The 13,611-nt window shown below is 53.0% G+C and overlaps 7 protein-coding genes across 7 annotated transcripts; 4 read left to right on the top strand and 3 right to left on the bottom strand.

The window, feature by feature from the left end:
• The first annotated feature begins 25 nt into the window (after positions 1-25).
• BO80DRAFT_498509 (uncharacterized protein) lies at positions 26-1,196 on the top strand. Its single transcript, XM_025724135.1, has 3 exons — positions 26-227; positions 275-441; positions 493-1,196. Exons 1-3 carry the CDS (start codon positions 47-49, stop codon positions 805-807), a joined length of 663 nt encoding a protein of 220 aa, XP_025580747.1. The 5' UTR covers positions 26-46; the 3' UTR covers positions 808-1,196.
• Positions 1,197-1,203: 7 nt separating this feature from the next.
• On the top strand, positions 1,204-2,564 carry BO80DRAFT_420709 (coiled-coil-helix-coiled-coil-helix domain-containing protein). The gene is made up of 3 exons (XM_025718428.1): positions 1,204-1,744; positions 1,822-2,086; positions 2,158-2,564. Exons 1-3 carry the CDS (start codon positions 1,494-1,496, stop codon positions 2,188-2,190), a joined length of 549 nt encoding a protein of 182 aa, XP_025580746.1. The 5' UTR covers positions 1,204-1,493; the 3' UTR covers positions 2,191-2,564.
• Positions 2,565-2,677: 113 nt separating this feature from the next.
• Positions 2,678-4,401, bottom strand: BO80DRAFT_460617 (uncharacterized protein; the record flags this gene model as incomplete). The annotated part of the gene is made up of 5 exons (XM_025722400.1): positions 4,183-4,401; positions 4,055-4,110; positions 3,879-3,997; positions 2,772-3,834; positions 2,678-2,716 (listed from the first exon to the last, which is right to left on the bottom strand). Exons 1-5 carry the CDS (start codon positions 4,259-4,261, stop codon positions 2,678-2,680), a joined length of 1,356 nt encoding a protein of 451 aa, XP_025580745.1. The 5' UTR covers positions 4,262-4,401.
• Positions 4,391-5,723, top strand: BO80DRAFT_489903 (cytochrome oxidase assembly protein SHY1). Its single transcript, XM_025723614.1, has 4 exons — positions 4,391-4,734; positions 4,788-5,303; positions 5,360-5,465; positions 5,513-5,723. The coding sequence occupies exons 1-4, from the start codon at positions 4,479-4,481 to the stop codon at positions 5,610-5,612; spliced, it is 978 nt and encodes a 325-aa protein (XP_025580744.1). The 5' UTR covers positions 4,391-4,478; the 3' UTR covers positions 5,613-5,723.
• On the bottom strand, positions 5,660-7,241 carry BO80DRAFT_343051 (uncharacterized protein; the record flags this gene model as incomplete). The annotated part of the gene is made up of 5 exons (XM_025715216.1): positions 5,660-5,759; positions 5,804-6,349; positions 6,395-6,827; positions 6,873-7,104; positions 7,149-7,241. 5 exons carry the CDS (start codon positions 7,239-7,241, stop codon positions 5,660-5,662), a joined length of 1,404 nt encoding a protein of 467 aa, XP_025580743.1.
• Positions 7,242-7,513: 272 nt separating this feature from the next.
• On the top strand, positions 7,514-8,726 carry BO80DRAFT_371244 (uncharacterized protein). The gene is made up of 5 exons (XM_025716479.1): positions 7,514-7,932; positions 7,976-8,156; positions 8,205-8,303; positions 8,354-8,406; positions 8,453-8,726. Exons 1-5 carry the CDS (start codon positions 7,566-7,568, stop codon positions 8,632-8,634), a joined length of 882 nt encoding a protein of 293 aa, XP_025580742.1. The 5' UTR covers positions 7,514-7,565; the 3' UTR covers positions 8,635-8,726.
• Positions 8,727-8,811: 85 nt separating this feature from the next.
• On the bottom strand, positions 8,812-9,991 carry BO80DRAFT_12365 (uncharacterized protein; the record flags this gene model as incomplete). The annotated part of the gene is made up of 1 exon (XM_025713513.1): positions 8,812-9,991. A coding segment is annotated over one exon (924 nt), but the record flags the coding sequence as incomplete, so codon positions are not given.
• Positions 9,992-13,611: the final 3,620 nt, after the last annotated feature.

Raw genomic sequence — 13,611 nt, 5'->3', positions numbered from 1 at the left:
TCTTGATCCATCATCATCATTATCATTGCACGCCAGAGTCCGCAAGATGGAGGCTACCGATCTACTGCCGCTGCTTGAGCAGCTAGATGATAATATCGATGATCTTGAAGAGGCGTTGAAGCCGATCTTGGAGAGCTCCGTGGTGGCGACGTCTAAGAAGCTTCCGGTGCTGGATAAGGCGAAATTTCACGTCCTGGTGACTTATGCGTTGGAATCGTTGATTTTTTGTATGTGTGGTGTTTGGAATGAAGGGATGAGACTAACAGGGCTACAGCTTATTTGCGTCTACATGGCGTTAATGCGAAGGAACACTCTGTGTTTCGAGAATTAACTAGAGTCAAGCAATACTTTGCCAAGATTACCGCGCTGGAAACTGAGCCGGAAAAGCGTACTCTAACTTTGGATAAGCAGGCGGCTAGTCGCTTCATCAAGCATGGTCTTGTGAGTTTATAATCTGTCGTGAGGGGTGGTGTTAGTGTGGCTAATTGGTAGGCTGGAAATGACAAGTTCGATCTGGAGCGCAAGGAGCAGGAGGCTAAGGAGAGAGCGCGCGCGCAGCTCAAGGCATCGCTACTGGCGAAGAAGGCGGATTCTGCCCAGAAGTCCGACAACTCCGATTCCGAGGCCGGTGAGGACGACGACGACGCGAAACCCGCCAAACCTGCTGGCAATACTTCGGAACAGAAGAGGAGGAATAAGCGCCGGGACAAGCAGAAGAAGAAGATCAGCAAGGAGGAGCATAGCGAGGGGAAGAAGGAACGCCGAAAGAAAAAGGATGAAATGCGCAAGGCGAAGATGTTGAAATGAGGACTGAGCAGTTGTCGTGGACCGGCTGGCCGGTGAATGTGGCATACAGTAGTGCTCGTGGATCATTATGGAGTCAGTGGCTACTGTCTGTCGACATTACTACACAACAGTTCAAGATGCATCGCGCATACACCATCACAGAAGGCCTGAACTAGGTCGAGGAACAACACAGACAGTGATTACTCAACACACAGGCCGGTAGGTACCGGAGCCTTCCATGGCCTACGATGAAGAGTCATTTGACCGCAAATAGTGGCATTGAACACTCCGTATGACGGAGGGAGTTCGCTCAGCCCTGTCGATCGATGCCGTGAGTCATTGCGCGGAGCTAAGATCATCACCACATAGCATTACCATCACTGCTAGAAATCCATACAATCCAATACCATCCATCAGCTTCTACATAAAACACCCATAAATAGACCTTCACCGGAAATACCAACCATTAAATCCGGGCAACTCCCGAATTGAGCGCCGGACACCGGCAGCTGACATAACACCCGAGGGCACCAATCAGCATCCCCCGAATTGCCAGGCCATCGGAGTTTTCGAACCTTCTCCGCCCGACCTTCGAGCTTGTTCTTTTTCCATATAAACCTCCCCATCCCTCAACCACTAACGCCTCCAAAACCCACACCCTCTTCCACCCCAACCACCAACACACACACACACACACACAAAACATCATGCCTCGTCAACGCCGTGGTGCCGCCCCCGCGCCTACCCCCGCGCGCAGCGCCCCCACCCGCCCTACCGCCGCTCCCGCTAGACCGGCCCCTGCCTACGGCCAGCAGCAGCAGCACCAGCCTCACTCGACGGCCGCTCACCCCCAGCAGCACGCCCCCGCGGCTCCTCCTGCTCCTGCTGCTCCTGCTGCTGCTCCGGTTCAGCAGAGCCAGGGCCCTGGTCTGTTCGGTCAGATGGCTTCGACTGCTGCGTGAGTTGCCATACCCTACCTTCCTCTCCCAACACGCCTCCCCAAACAAACCCCAACTCACAAATACTCGAAAATAGTGGTGTCGCAGTCGGTTCCTCCATCGGCCACGCCATCGGCGGTCTCTTCTTCGGCGGTGGCGGCGGCAGCAGTGCCCCCGCCGAGGCCCAACAGGCGGCTCCTCCCGCCCCCTCTCAAGCCATGGATAATGGTCTCTGGGCTGGAAACGCCACCAACAGCTCTTGGGAGTCTCCGGCTTGCGCTACCGACGCCCAGAGCTTCCGTAAGTGTATGGATGAGAATAAGGGCGATTTGACCATTTGTGGCTGGTATTTGGATCAGTTGGTATGTTCCATCCCCCGGGGGAAAGTGGTATGGATGGTGAAGAGATTGGCTAATGTGGATTGTGTGTATAGAAAGCTTGTCAGGCTGCTGCCAAGCCTTACTAAGTGGGTTGGACTACTTAGTTGGGGCCTGGGATGAGATGGGGATGAGATGGGATTGATGAAATGATCTTATGGACTGGACTGGACGGGAATCTACTCGACTGCGGGTCGAGTGGCGGTGATATTGTTTGCATAGCGGCGACTACTGACTGACTGCCCTGCTATTATCTTATTACTCCTATTACTTTTGTATAACATATACCACTTTTTTTTTTCAACTGGGCAGGGTGGCTGCCTTGGTTTATCTAGTTGCTACGATCTGGGTCTGGATCTGGTTAGATGGCGGACACGATATAGAAAAAAACATTCCACTCTTCCTTCTGCTTTCATTCTGTACTGTGATAGGAGCTAAGTAACATCCAAGATAAGACTAGATGATTCGCTGAACATTCTGACAGTAGTTACATCACGCTTCGCTCGCAGCAGCAATAGGAATAGTGATTGGTACAAGCAAGAATCCTTTGTCATAGCAAAATCCTCAGCAAGCATCCTACCGTCTGTCCCCATCATTCCGCGGCTGAAAGTTCAACTACAATCATTAGCATCACCCATCCCCATCTACAGAACAGAACAAAACAACATACCTGATTCCCATTATAAAACTCCCTCTCATCGCGCTCATTCTGCTGATCCCTCAACGTCCGAATCATTGGTCCCCTGCGCAATCTCCTCGCATCACCACCCGGAGCAGTCGCCGCCGCTACCGGTTCCGCAGCCTGAGCCGCCGGAGCCACTCCATACCCAAAGAACGAACCCACCAGACCCGTCGCCGTCCCCACCGCCGACGAAACAAGTCCATAAGCAGAGGACACTGCTCGGACAGGCAAACTCGCCGCCGTACCAGCGTACGCCTCCGTGTAGGACTGAATCGGAACCATGACGAGGTTGGCGGACGAGCCGAGGCCCAGTTCCGCGAGGGGGGTTTCTTCGTCGGTGAGCGTGAGGGTGCGGTTGGGGAGAGGCGTGAGGATGTGTTTCAGGTTGTAGGGGGATTTTTCGTCCATTTGGTGGTCGAGCCAGGGGCGGATGTCGGCGCGGATGGTTTGCGTCGGGGTGAAGCTGGATCGCACGGAGCGGCCGTCGAAGAGGCGGACTTGGAGACGGTATTGCGTGGGGTGGGAGGGTTGGCGGGGGGGAGATGGGGGGTTGGTGATGGGGGTGGAGGGGTTCGCTTTGGGGTTGGGTTTGGGTTCTTGTTTGGTGGGTGCGGGTTTGGGGGTCTGCTTCTGCTGTTGTAGTTTCTTGGTCGGGGGTGATTGGGGTTGTAGGGTTCGCGCGTCCTCGACTCGTCGCTTGCCTTCGCGGATGCTTGCGTCTCGGGGTTCTGGCTCGGTTGTAGTAGAGGGTGGTTCAGTCGGCGTAAAGGCTGGCTCCGGCTGAGATGGAGCTGGCGCTGCAACGGGGGAGGTAGGTGCAGGAGGCGAGGATACAGGCGCGGGAGCAGAAACAGGCGCAGGAGCAGGGACCGGAGCGACAGGTGCAGACACAGTCTCATCCGTCGTCACTATCGTATCATCCGCAGGCGTAGCCTCAGCACCCTGACCCTGCTGAACCGCCACGCGACTCTCATCCAGCTTCGCCGCCAACCGATCCCGAAAGTCCTCCTTGGACAAGTCCGGGACCAGATAATCGCACAGCATGCCATTCCTACAACGGTCAACGAGGCCCAACAAATATATCATCAGACATACTTTATCATGACGACAGTAGGAAACTTGACGATAGGACAAAAGGAGGCCAGGAAGCCCGCTTCGGGGGTGCCCTGGGTGAGGCGCAAGAGGACCGCTCTTGTGTCGAGGAGTCGGGAGAACTGGGTTACATTGGCATGGCCGGATGATAGTATAGTATAATTCAAGATGAGACATACCTCTTCATCGAACGTAAAATACTCCTCCTCCCATTGTGTACTCGTCTGCTCATCATCTGCGACGTCTTAGCATGCGGAGTAGCCAGCTCCATCCCATCATCGGTAGACACACAGAGATAGGAACTAACCTCTCACAAAACAAACCACAGCTTTCCCCTCCGCCACCGCAGCCGCAATGCCATCCTGCAAACTACCTTCGTAGAACATCTTGATGCAGCTTCCTCTGTACCGAGGACCGAGTATGTAGCCAAGTAGTCAGTCGCAGCGCCGCCCCGAAGCTATCGATAAGGCAATCGGCGCCAAATCCGCCGTCCCGAACTCCTCCGCCTTTCTCTCCTCGATCTCTTCCACCACCACCACCACCACCACTACCCTACTCAATTGCGCCCGCAATCCACACCAACAGGGGAGAAAGGAAGCAATCATGCGGTCTCTCCTCTCCGTCCTGAGCCGGACAACCACCACGACAAGCATCCCGGCCTGGCGACCCACAACCTCCTTTATTCTCCGCGGCTCCAAACCCGACATCTGCACGCGCTGTCTCCTCCGCCGCCAACAACAACTCCGCTTCTACAACAACAACCAATTCTCCGATGACCAGCGATGGTTATCGGTTGTCGACCATCCAGCCCAGGTGGTTCGTACGGGCCGGAAACATGGCCCGGGGTTGATTATTCTCGGTATTCCCCCCTTCCCTTATACCAATCCACATCCATACTCACCAAGAACTCAGCATTAATACCAATAATCTCCTTCGCCCTGGGCACCTGGCAAATCCAACGCCTAGAATGGAAAACGAACCTCATCGCCAAATACGAAGACCGACTCGTGAAACCCCCCCTCCCACTCCCGCCCCAAATCGACCCGTCCGTGGTCCCCGAATTCGATTACCGACGGGTCACAGCGACAGGCACGTTCCGGCACGATCAGGAAATGTTAGTGGGGCCGCGGATGCGAGATGGGCAGGATGGGTTTTTTGTGGTGACGCCATTGGAGAGAGGGGAGGGGGAGAGTACGATTTTGGTGAATCGGGGGTGGATTTCACGGAAGATGAAGGAGCAGAGGGATCGGGGGGTGGGGGCGTGTGCAGGGGGGGAGGTGGTGGTGGAGGGGTTGTTGAGGGAGCCGTGGAAGAAGAATATGTTTACGCCCGAGAATAAGCCTGAGGAGGGGAAGTTTTATTTTCCCGATATTGAGCAGATGGCGGATTTGACGGGGAGTCAGGCCGTTTGGATTGAGGAGACGATGGGTATGTGGATTGGATTGCTGTGCTTCTATGGGGCGTTGGGGCTAACTGGTTGATAGTACAGGATCTCGTCGAGGCTTATGATCGCGAGGCCAAGGGTATCCCTATCGGCCGTGCCGCGGAAGTCAACCTCAAGAATAACCACAGCCAGTATATCTTTACGTGGTAGGTTCCTCTTCCCTGCTTGTGTGTGGACCCCGCTGATTCCCCAGGTACGGCTTGTCGCTGGCAACCTCCATCATGCTGTGGATGATCATCCGTAAACGTCCCAACGAGGCCACCCGGCGGGTGCGCCAGAACCGGAACTGGTAGGGTCGTGGTGGCGTCGGCTTGTATCTATAGAATCGTGTATATGTATATCATGGTGGCATCGCCAATCTCATGTCCTGCAACAGCTCCTTGGGCAAATGCTTCTGGGCGAGCGAGAAGATCGTCGTCGCGTTGTTGACATGCCGTTGTCTGAATAATTAGTAGTGTTTGTAGAAGGGGAGCAACCGACTCACCTCCGCATCAAGGTCGCAACATCACTCTCGTCGATGGTCTTGCGCCCCGCGTGCTTGGAATACGCCGCCAGGTCCTCACTGGCCTGTTCAAAGTACCATGATGAGGCCTGCTCAATTGCGGCTAATGTTTCCTTGCTGATCTTGGCCTTGGACCCGTTTCGCGCCCGCGCAAACCGGATGGCCAGCTTCTTCACGACCCCGACGGGGAGGTTGGGCACCGGGATGCCATGTCGGGAAAGCTTCTTTTGCTTGGGGCCGGGCATGAACCGGTCCTCGTCTCGCAGACCTCCCCCGGCAATCCCTGGGCTCTGGCTTTCACTCATCGCCACCGGTTGAGGTAGCGGGGATTGCATGCCAAAGTCGTCGGCAGCGATGGATATGCTCGCATCATCGGGCCCCGCCTCTGCATCTAGCGGCATGTCCACCGGAAGCTCGAACCCTTCATCATCGTGAAGGGGCTCATCCTGGTCCAAGTCCTCACCCGGAGGGGGTGGAGTTGGGAAATTGAACTCAAAGTTGAACCGCCCGAGGTCCTCCGTCTCGCCCCTGTACATGTTAGCTGTGCACTTATCCACATAAGACAGAACTCACCCTCCGTCAAAATCGCCTTGACTGATAACCGTATCCTCCCCTCCTTCATTATCATCCACAATCCCCGTGTCATCTTCATCTTCACTCTCGCTCTCAATTCTAGTCGCAGCCCCAATCTCACTCATCCGAGGGCCACCAACACCCATCATTGATAGCCTTCCCCGGTCATGTTCACTAGTAGCTCGTCGAGGATACTCGATCGAGGTATGTGTGAGGTCCTCTTCTTCGAACGCAAGCGACAGCCGGGGCGGACGCATCTCCGGCTCTTCATCCACCTCATCTACCTCATCCAGCGGCAGGGACAAACGCGGCCGCTCAATCTCGGGTTCATTGTCTAGCTCCTCAATCTCATCCCGCACCACCTCCGGCTCATTCTCGGGTTCCGGTTTCTCCTGCGGCGATGATCGGATTGGTTCAGTTGTCGGAGCAAGGGCTGCAGGGTATTAGCAAATGATTGAATCGCTGCAATCGTCCGCACCTTTTCCCAAGTTCCGGAGAATATCGAACGTAGTCTCCCGCTGGACTCGCCCGCTGCGTCTACGATCGCGTCCCGGAGTGTTCGCCGCGCGTCGCTGCATCGCCTGCACCCGATACGGCGTGGATGGCGCGCCGCCCCTGTTCCGCGGGGTCCGTCGGTTCGCTGAAGGCGTGTTGGTTGCAAACCGGCTGGGTGTAAGGGGATATCGCGTATGTCCGGGAAGTCGCTGCAGCTGTTCCAGTGAGTACATACCGTTGAATCAGAGAATCAGCTTACTCCTGTGAGGGTGGTGTCCCCTACTGGGGTAAATGCTTCCGAGCCATCGGACACTCGCGGTGACCGGCGACGCGGGTTCGGAGTGGTCGCCATGCTATGCTAGTGCAATTGAACATCAATTGGCTATATGCACAGTGATAATACCGCGATTAGCACCCACGACAACAGTCCATGATACCAACAGCAGGGTATGATGAAGAGGGGTGCGTCGCGCGTCGTGCATCGGCCGGGCAGCACCGGCTGAGAACGGCAGGCGGTCAGCGACACCAGTGGATCCCGGCCTGATTGGTGCTGCTTATCGATAAGGCTGACTCAGCATAAAAAGTTGCGCGACAACATCGACGCCGACGACGACAATGACACCCAGACCATTGAGATATCTGTGTCGCGAATTGCCGGAGCTGCTTCGAATCGAACATGTCTGACGGAACCCCCAAGCCCTCTGCCCTCGCGGCCAAGGTGGACAAGAAGCGCAAGCGACAGGCCGAGGACTCCAAGCCGAGCGACGCAAAGCCGGCTGGCACTGGCGAGGCCCCGAACAAGAAGCGCAAGGACAACAAGAACGGCAAGGATAGAAAGAGCAAGGGCAAGAAGAACAACAAGGACAAGGGGGATGCGAAGCCCGCCAAGCTTACCGATACCAAGGCCACCGAGACCAAGGGCGGACTTGATGAGGCGATTGGAAAGATGGACGGCCGGTTGTTCGCCGATCACTTTGCGCAAAAGGCCAAGCGGCATAACAAGGAGCTGAGTGCGGTGGAGTTGAGCGATCTGTCGGTTCCAGGTATGTCAATTGCCCGTGCATGAGATTCATACTGACGGAACAGACTCCGCCTTCCTCGATACATCGTCGTTCGAACAGACTAGAAACTTGGAGCAGCTGCCTGCGTTCTTGAAGGCGTTCAGTCCGAATAAGGGAGCCGGACTGGCCAAGGCATCAGAGGAGAAGGGTACCCCGCATACACTGGTAGTCTCTGGATCTGGGCTCAGAGCGGCCGACGTCGTCAGGTAAGTCGATGCGTTGTGCGCACAGAGAAGTGCTAATATTGTCTGCAGAGCCCTCCGGTCATTCCAGAACAAGGAGTCCATTGTCGGCAAGCTATTCGCCAAGCACATCAAATTGGAGGAGGCCAAGCAGTTCCTGGAGCGCGCACGGTATGTACCTGCCATAGATCATTGCTCAGAGGCATCACTAACGACAACAGCACGGGTATCGGAGCCGGCACTCCTGCTCGTATCTCTGACCTAATTGACGCGGGTATGTCAGTAGCCCCTTCGCCTTGAAGAAAAACTAACCATGATAGGCTCCCTCAAACTGGGTGAACTCGAGCGCATCGTCATCGACGGATCCCACGTGGACCAGAAGCAACGAGGCATCTTCGACATGAAGGAGACGCATCTCCCGTTGCTGCAGCTGCTGACCCGGCCTGAATTCCGGGAGCGGTACGGCGCGACGGAGAAGAAGATTCAGATCTTGGTCTTTTAAGCGATTGTCTGGGGGCGTTATAAACGGCTGGTATCGTTTATCTATTGTATACATTACGGGTTGCTCATAGAATAAAAGTATTTAGTCACTTCAAGGATTGCCAATTACGCGTAACGGGTCAGTATGCAGTCGACTGGTATTATAACTAGTTCTCGAACCAGACTATATACTACAACACAAACATATACGGCAATGTCACGAAGGCCAGCCATCCGCCAAACAACTCCCTACTCAATCAATCTCCAACGGCGCCATCGGCGCAGGATCCCACTCCCTCAACCTCGTCCTCAACCACTCCAACTCACCCCCGATCTCCGGACCCGAAAACGCATGACTAAATTGTCTCTGACAAGACAAATCCCAGATCTTATCAAGAGTAACCGACTCCAACACCGTACAATACGCCAGCACATACAGCATCATATCATCCCAATTATGCCCCGATTCCATCGAGCACTTCAGAAAAAGCCAACGAGATCAATTTATGTCCGTTCTCCTTCACCCAGTCCTGAAAGCCCGTATCCCGGAAATGAAAGTTTCGAATCTCTATATGCTTCGGTCCGAATATGGGCGTGGCCTTGTTGAGTGCCTCTAGAAATCTAACGGAGTCGCCGCTCTCAGCGTTCCCGATGATGACGAGGCGCTGGAGATGGTGCGCGTGATGGAGGATTCGGGGGAAGATGAAGTCGAGGGATGAGTAGAGGTATTCGGTGTAGGGCTCGCTGATGGTGAGAGTGTGGAGGTTGGTCCAGGCGTGGGAGAGATCCGGGTGCGCTTCGATGCGGTGATACTGGCGGATGTCATGGGGGGTGGTCTCGGGGGGAGAAGGGCACTGCGAGTAGAGGGTTAGTTGCTTGGGGTGACGGCCAGCTTCGACGAAGAGGTGGAATAGGATGCGGACGACGTCGTCGGTGGAGAGGTTGTCGTTGTCGTTGTCGTTGTCGTTCAGGCAGATCTCGAAGTTGGTGCAGTTGGGGAGCGCTTGCAGGTATTCCTTGAGGTTGTTGATGGTGGGGATGCTGGTGGGGGATTCGATCATGTCAAAGAGAATGGAGCGGTCGATGCCGGAGAGGGGTCCAAATGGGGGCGCGATTTGCAGGGCTTGGGGGATGTCTTTGAGGTCTGAGGTTGAGGCGATGGTTTTGATCTTAGTGATGCTGGAGTCCGACAGGTCAGTCCGAAGTGTGCGCAGACAGCGAGCAAAGATAGGTCGACTGCGCTTGAAGGTTGCGCTCGCGATCCGTCTTGACATTTGTCGAAGGGAGATCACGTTTCTGTCCTCCAGGCGATCACCATGCCGAGAAGCTCGAATGGGAGCGTATCGAGTCCCTTCGAGGGGCCGAGTCGGACACAGAGTCTATGACGCTAGAATGGTCTCCTACGACCTCGTTAAATGGCCTCCCTGGAGATCAATCGCAGAGAGCGCAGGTCGACTTCATCGAGGTCTTCCACGATTCTATAGAATGGCTCGGGGAGGAGCCGATGCGGATGGATAGACATGGTAGATGCAATGCTGAGTATTTTCAATAAGCTAGCGAGGGTACAGATGTACATCGCGCCATGAGACTATAGGACCTATATAGGTCCGGGAGCATATAGGACATATTGAGAACGTCAGACAAAGCGTTGAAGGCTCTGAGTTATCAAAGGCTGCGGACAAGGCCATTCTCGGGCCACAAAGAACCTGTCTCCTCGGAGTGGAGGTAATCCTGGACAAAGCGACAGTCATTCGATACAAAGACCGCATCAAAGGATGAAGTCCGCGGGTCATTGGCAGAAGTCTACTACTACAACGGCATGCCAGGAACCAGCCAGTAGCACATAAAGATTGCTAGTATCCAACCCAGCCAGTCAGGACCATTCTATATTCAGGACAGAACAAGATCGACTCTGCATGTATATCTTAGTTAAGGAACTCGTTTATATCTCCTAGAATATCGTCCTTTACCCGTGCATCCATAATGACTATACAGATGGATCAGATAGATCTAGCTTTCTTCCACTTTCCTTCGTGGTGCTTTTCCTGGGTATCCTCAAGATATTGTTCTTGGCACTCTTCGATCAGGCTTTTGGAAAAATTCATATTCAGACTAATGAAAGAGATAGAGAGATCATCTATCCAAACACCAGCAAACGTCCCGTGTACTCACAAGAGATAGAAAGACAAGGACCTCTAATCTGCTGAAGAGCGGTTGTTTGTACGCTGTATGTATCTCCCGCGAGCAATCAATGAATAGGTATTGTAAAAGCAGCCGAGTGTAGCTGTCCAGGCTACTGGCACGCAGCTGCTGCTGTGCGGAAAAGACACCTGGGAAGGGCTGTGGTCAGCTCCACCGCCGATGGCGTTCATTGTAGAGAATCACAAAAGTTCCTGGAATGACTTGAAGAGTGCAACGAGACGGATAGGGCCGTACATTATAGCTATCTCGTTGAGGGAGATTTAGCCCGCTTTTTGCTATGTCAGGCTTCTCTGCACCGGCGAATCACTCCAAAGTCAATCCGAACCGGCAGATTAGGGCTGCGTCACTGGAAGCAGAGGCATTTCACTGGAGCTCAAAGAATCGTGACGTTCTTGTTCTTCTTAGGACAAGCCTTCTTGCGGCTTCTGGAATGGTACTCTTTCAGGTCAATTTCTTGTCAGGCAATTAGCGACACACAGCCAAATCATTGCATCTGCAGGATTGGCCTTTCGCCCCAGTAGTCTCGCAGAACGTGGTGACTTCTTAAGGGTCAAAACTAACCGCGTAGCAGGATTCACAGGTCCGCGATCTACGGAGAGAAGAACTTTATATGAAGATTGGACATCTGCTATGTAAATTCGAATTCTTGTCTCTATCGGAATTATATCCACCCCACAGTCTCATTCTATACAAAGAACCACCACTTGTGATGGGAAGCATATGTAGAGCAACGTTCCTGTCGAATGTTGGTCGTTAAGCCAGTCACCCGCGCACAGGATGCTATTTGTTCTTCTGGTGGGATATTGAAACCCTAGGCCCTTTTTTACCTGCTCTGGTTTGCTCTTTCTGCATTGATCGAAGTCTGTTGGCCACCGTGACCACCAATATATTCTGTTGAGACATGCTATTTCTACCTTCGACGCCCGAGGCTAAGAAGGGATATATTTCTTTTTGGCCTAAGTGGATCTTGACATATTCTGAGAAGGTTCTTCAAAGGGATCAGTCCACCAGAGATACATACAAAGTATCTTCTGATAGCGAAGCTTCGATTCCTTCTTGGCCTCGACGCAGACAAAATTGCTTGTTTGGACATCGAGAGCACCAGCATAACGTGCGATCCCTGCGACATGTACCTCACTCTGAGGACCAATCTACCAAGTCCCGGGCGAAAAGATGTAACTCGGCCAACACATATGGGCCAGACCATCCAGCAACCCCGTTGATCGCAGCAGTCAACCAGGTTCCGTTTGCCCCAGGTTCGGTAATCTGGTTTAAGGATCGCACCATTTGACCACTTGGCTGGGGTTATATGAGTGCTGGAGCACTTCTCTTCAACTATTACAGTGGTTATTGACATTAGTGTCATCTTCCGGCATATTGCTTTTGAGCAAGGTCTTCGGTGACCACAGGGACTCTGATATAACAAGTATTTGGCTAGTATTGGGAATTGTCCCGTAAGAGAACGGCCGGCTGCTATACCGCCAGGTGTGCCTTGGCCCAGTGTTCTTTGGAATCTCCGGAACAACTCATCTGCCATACCTCTTTTGTAATTGTGGACAAGATCCTAACATCGACGGAAGAGGACAGTACAAGGAGCCTGTGATGCGTCTGTTCGTAATAAGATCTTAAGCACAGGAAACAGAGGCTATGCAAGATGATAGGTTGCCTCAATCCTCAATATTCCCCTTAAGGCACCACAACACACAAGGATCTGATGACGCTTTAGTGACAACTGATAGACCAGAAATGTCAAAGCTAGCAATACCGTTGCCTTCTTGCAATCAATAAAAAATCCAAATTCCGTCTGAGCTTCAATATAGAACTTCTCGCAGTCCAGATAAAAAGTGCCGCACTCGATACCGCTGACTGGTATACTGACATGATGAATCCGAGCCAGGAAGACCCAGACTACTAAGCTTGCGCAGCTTGTCCATATGCCAGCGAAATTTTGATACGCTTGAATAGTCCTGTCTGTCCGGTACCATCACCTCATACATTGGTTTAGTCTCAATATGTCTTGCAACGTCCTTGTCCCTCGCTGTCAATTTCAAGATAATAAATCTTTTCCTTTTCGGCGGGTGTATGTCCTTGCCAATCCTGCGAGTACTTCCAATTAGTTGCAAACGTAATCCTTTTTGTGTGCCAGCGCAGTAAGCGCCCAGGTTGGGGCTGGTGTACAAGTTCCCTTGACCGGGCAAAGTGCCTTTTTAGCCACCTTTATAGATCTCTAGCTGATCCCAGCATGATCCGCACGATGCGTTGATACACATTGCATCATTCATTCTGGTCAGTAACAGAACTTCCTGCTCTGCACATATAGTCCTGTTGCATTAGGGGTATCCTTTGTCATATCAATGACTTTTGCACTGACTTTGCTAGCATGTCCCTCATCACATACAACCCAGCGGGAGTGGATTGGTATACAAAACACCCCACTTGATCCTCATGTTGAATTCGAACAACCCAGACTTTCCCAAACCTCCCTGAGAAAGACAACCACGCCCCAACTTCCTGTGAAGTACTCATTCTGGAGAGCTAATCCCCCACATATCTGCAAGCCATATGCAAACGCAGATAGCCGTGTTCGTGCGAAGTCACCGATAGTTGTATATTTTTGTTAGTGCTTGTGCAGCAGATCTCTGAGTCTTTTATATCCCCGTGAAAAATATATCATGCAGGGCGGAGCTTTGGTTGAGCCAGGGCCTATTTCAAGAATCGATGATATCAGGAGTATATCTCGGGCGTATAGAGCTAGTCACCCGGCGGTGTTCAGTTAACAACAATCCCTATGATGGGA

Source organism: Aspergillus ibericus, assembly GCF_003184845.1.
Source record: "Aspergillus ibericus CBS 121593 unplaced genomic scaffold BO80scaffold_1, whole genome shotgun sequence".
Classification (NCBI taxonomy): Eukaryota; Fungi; Ascomycota; class Eurotiomycetes; order Eurotiales; family Aspergillaceae; genus Aspergillus; species Aspergillus ibericus.
The sequence above is the reverse complement of the archived record's forward strand: the minus strand, read 5'-3'. Positions and strand labels throughout refer to the sequence as shown.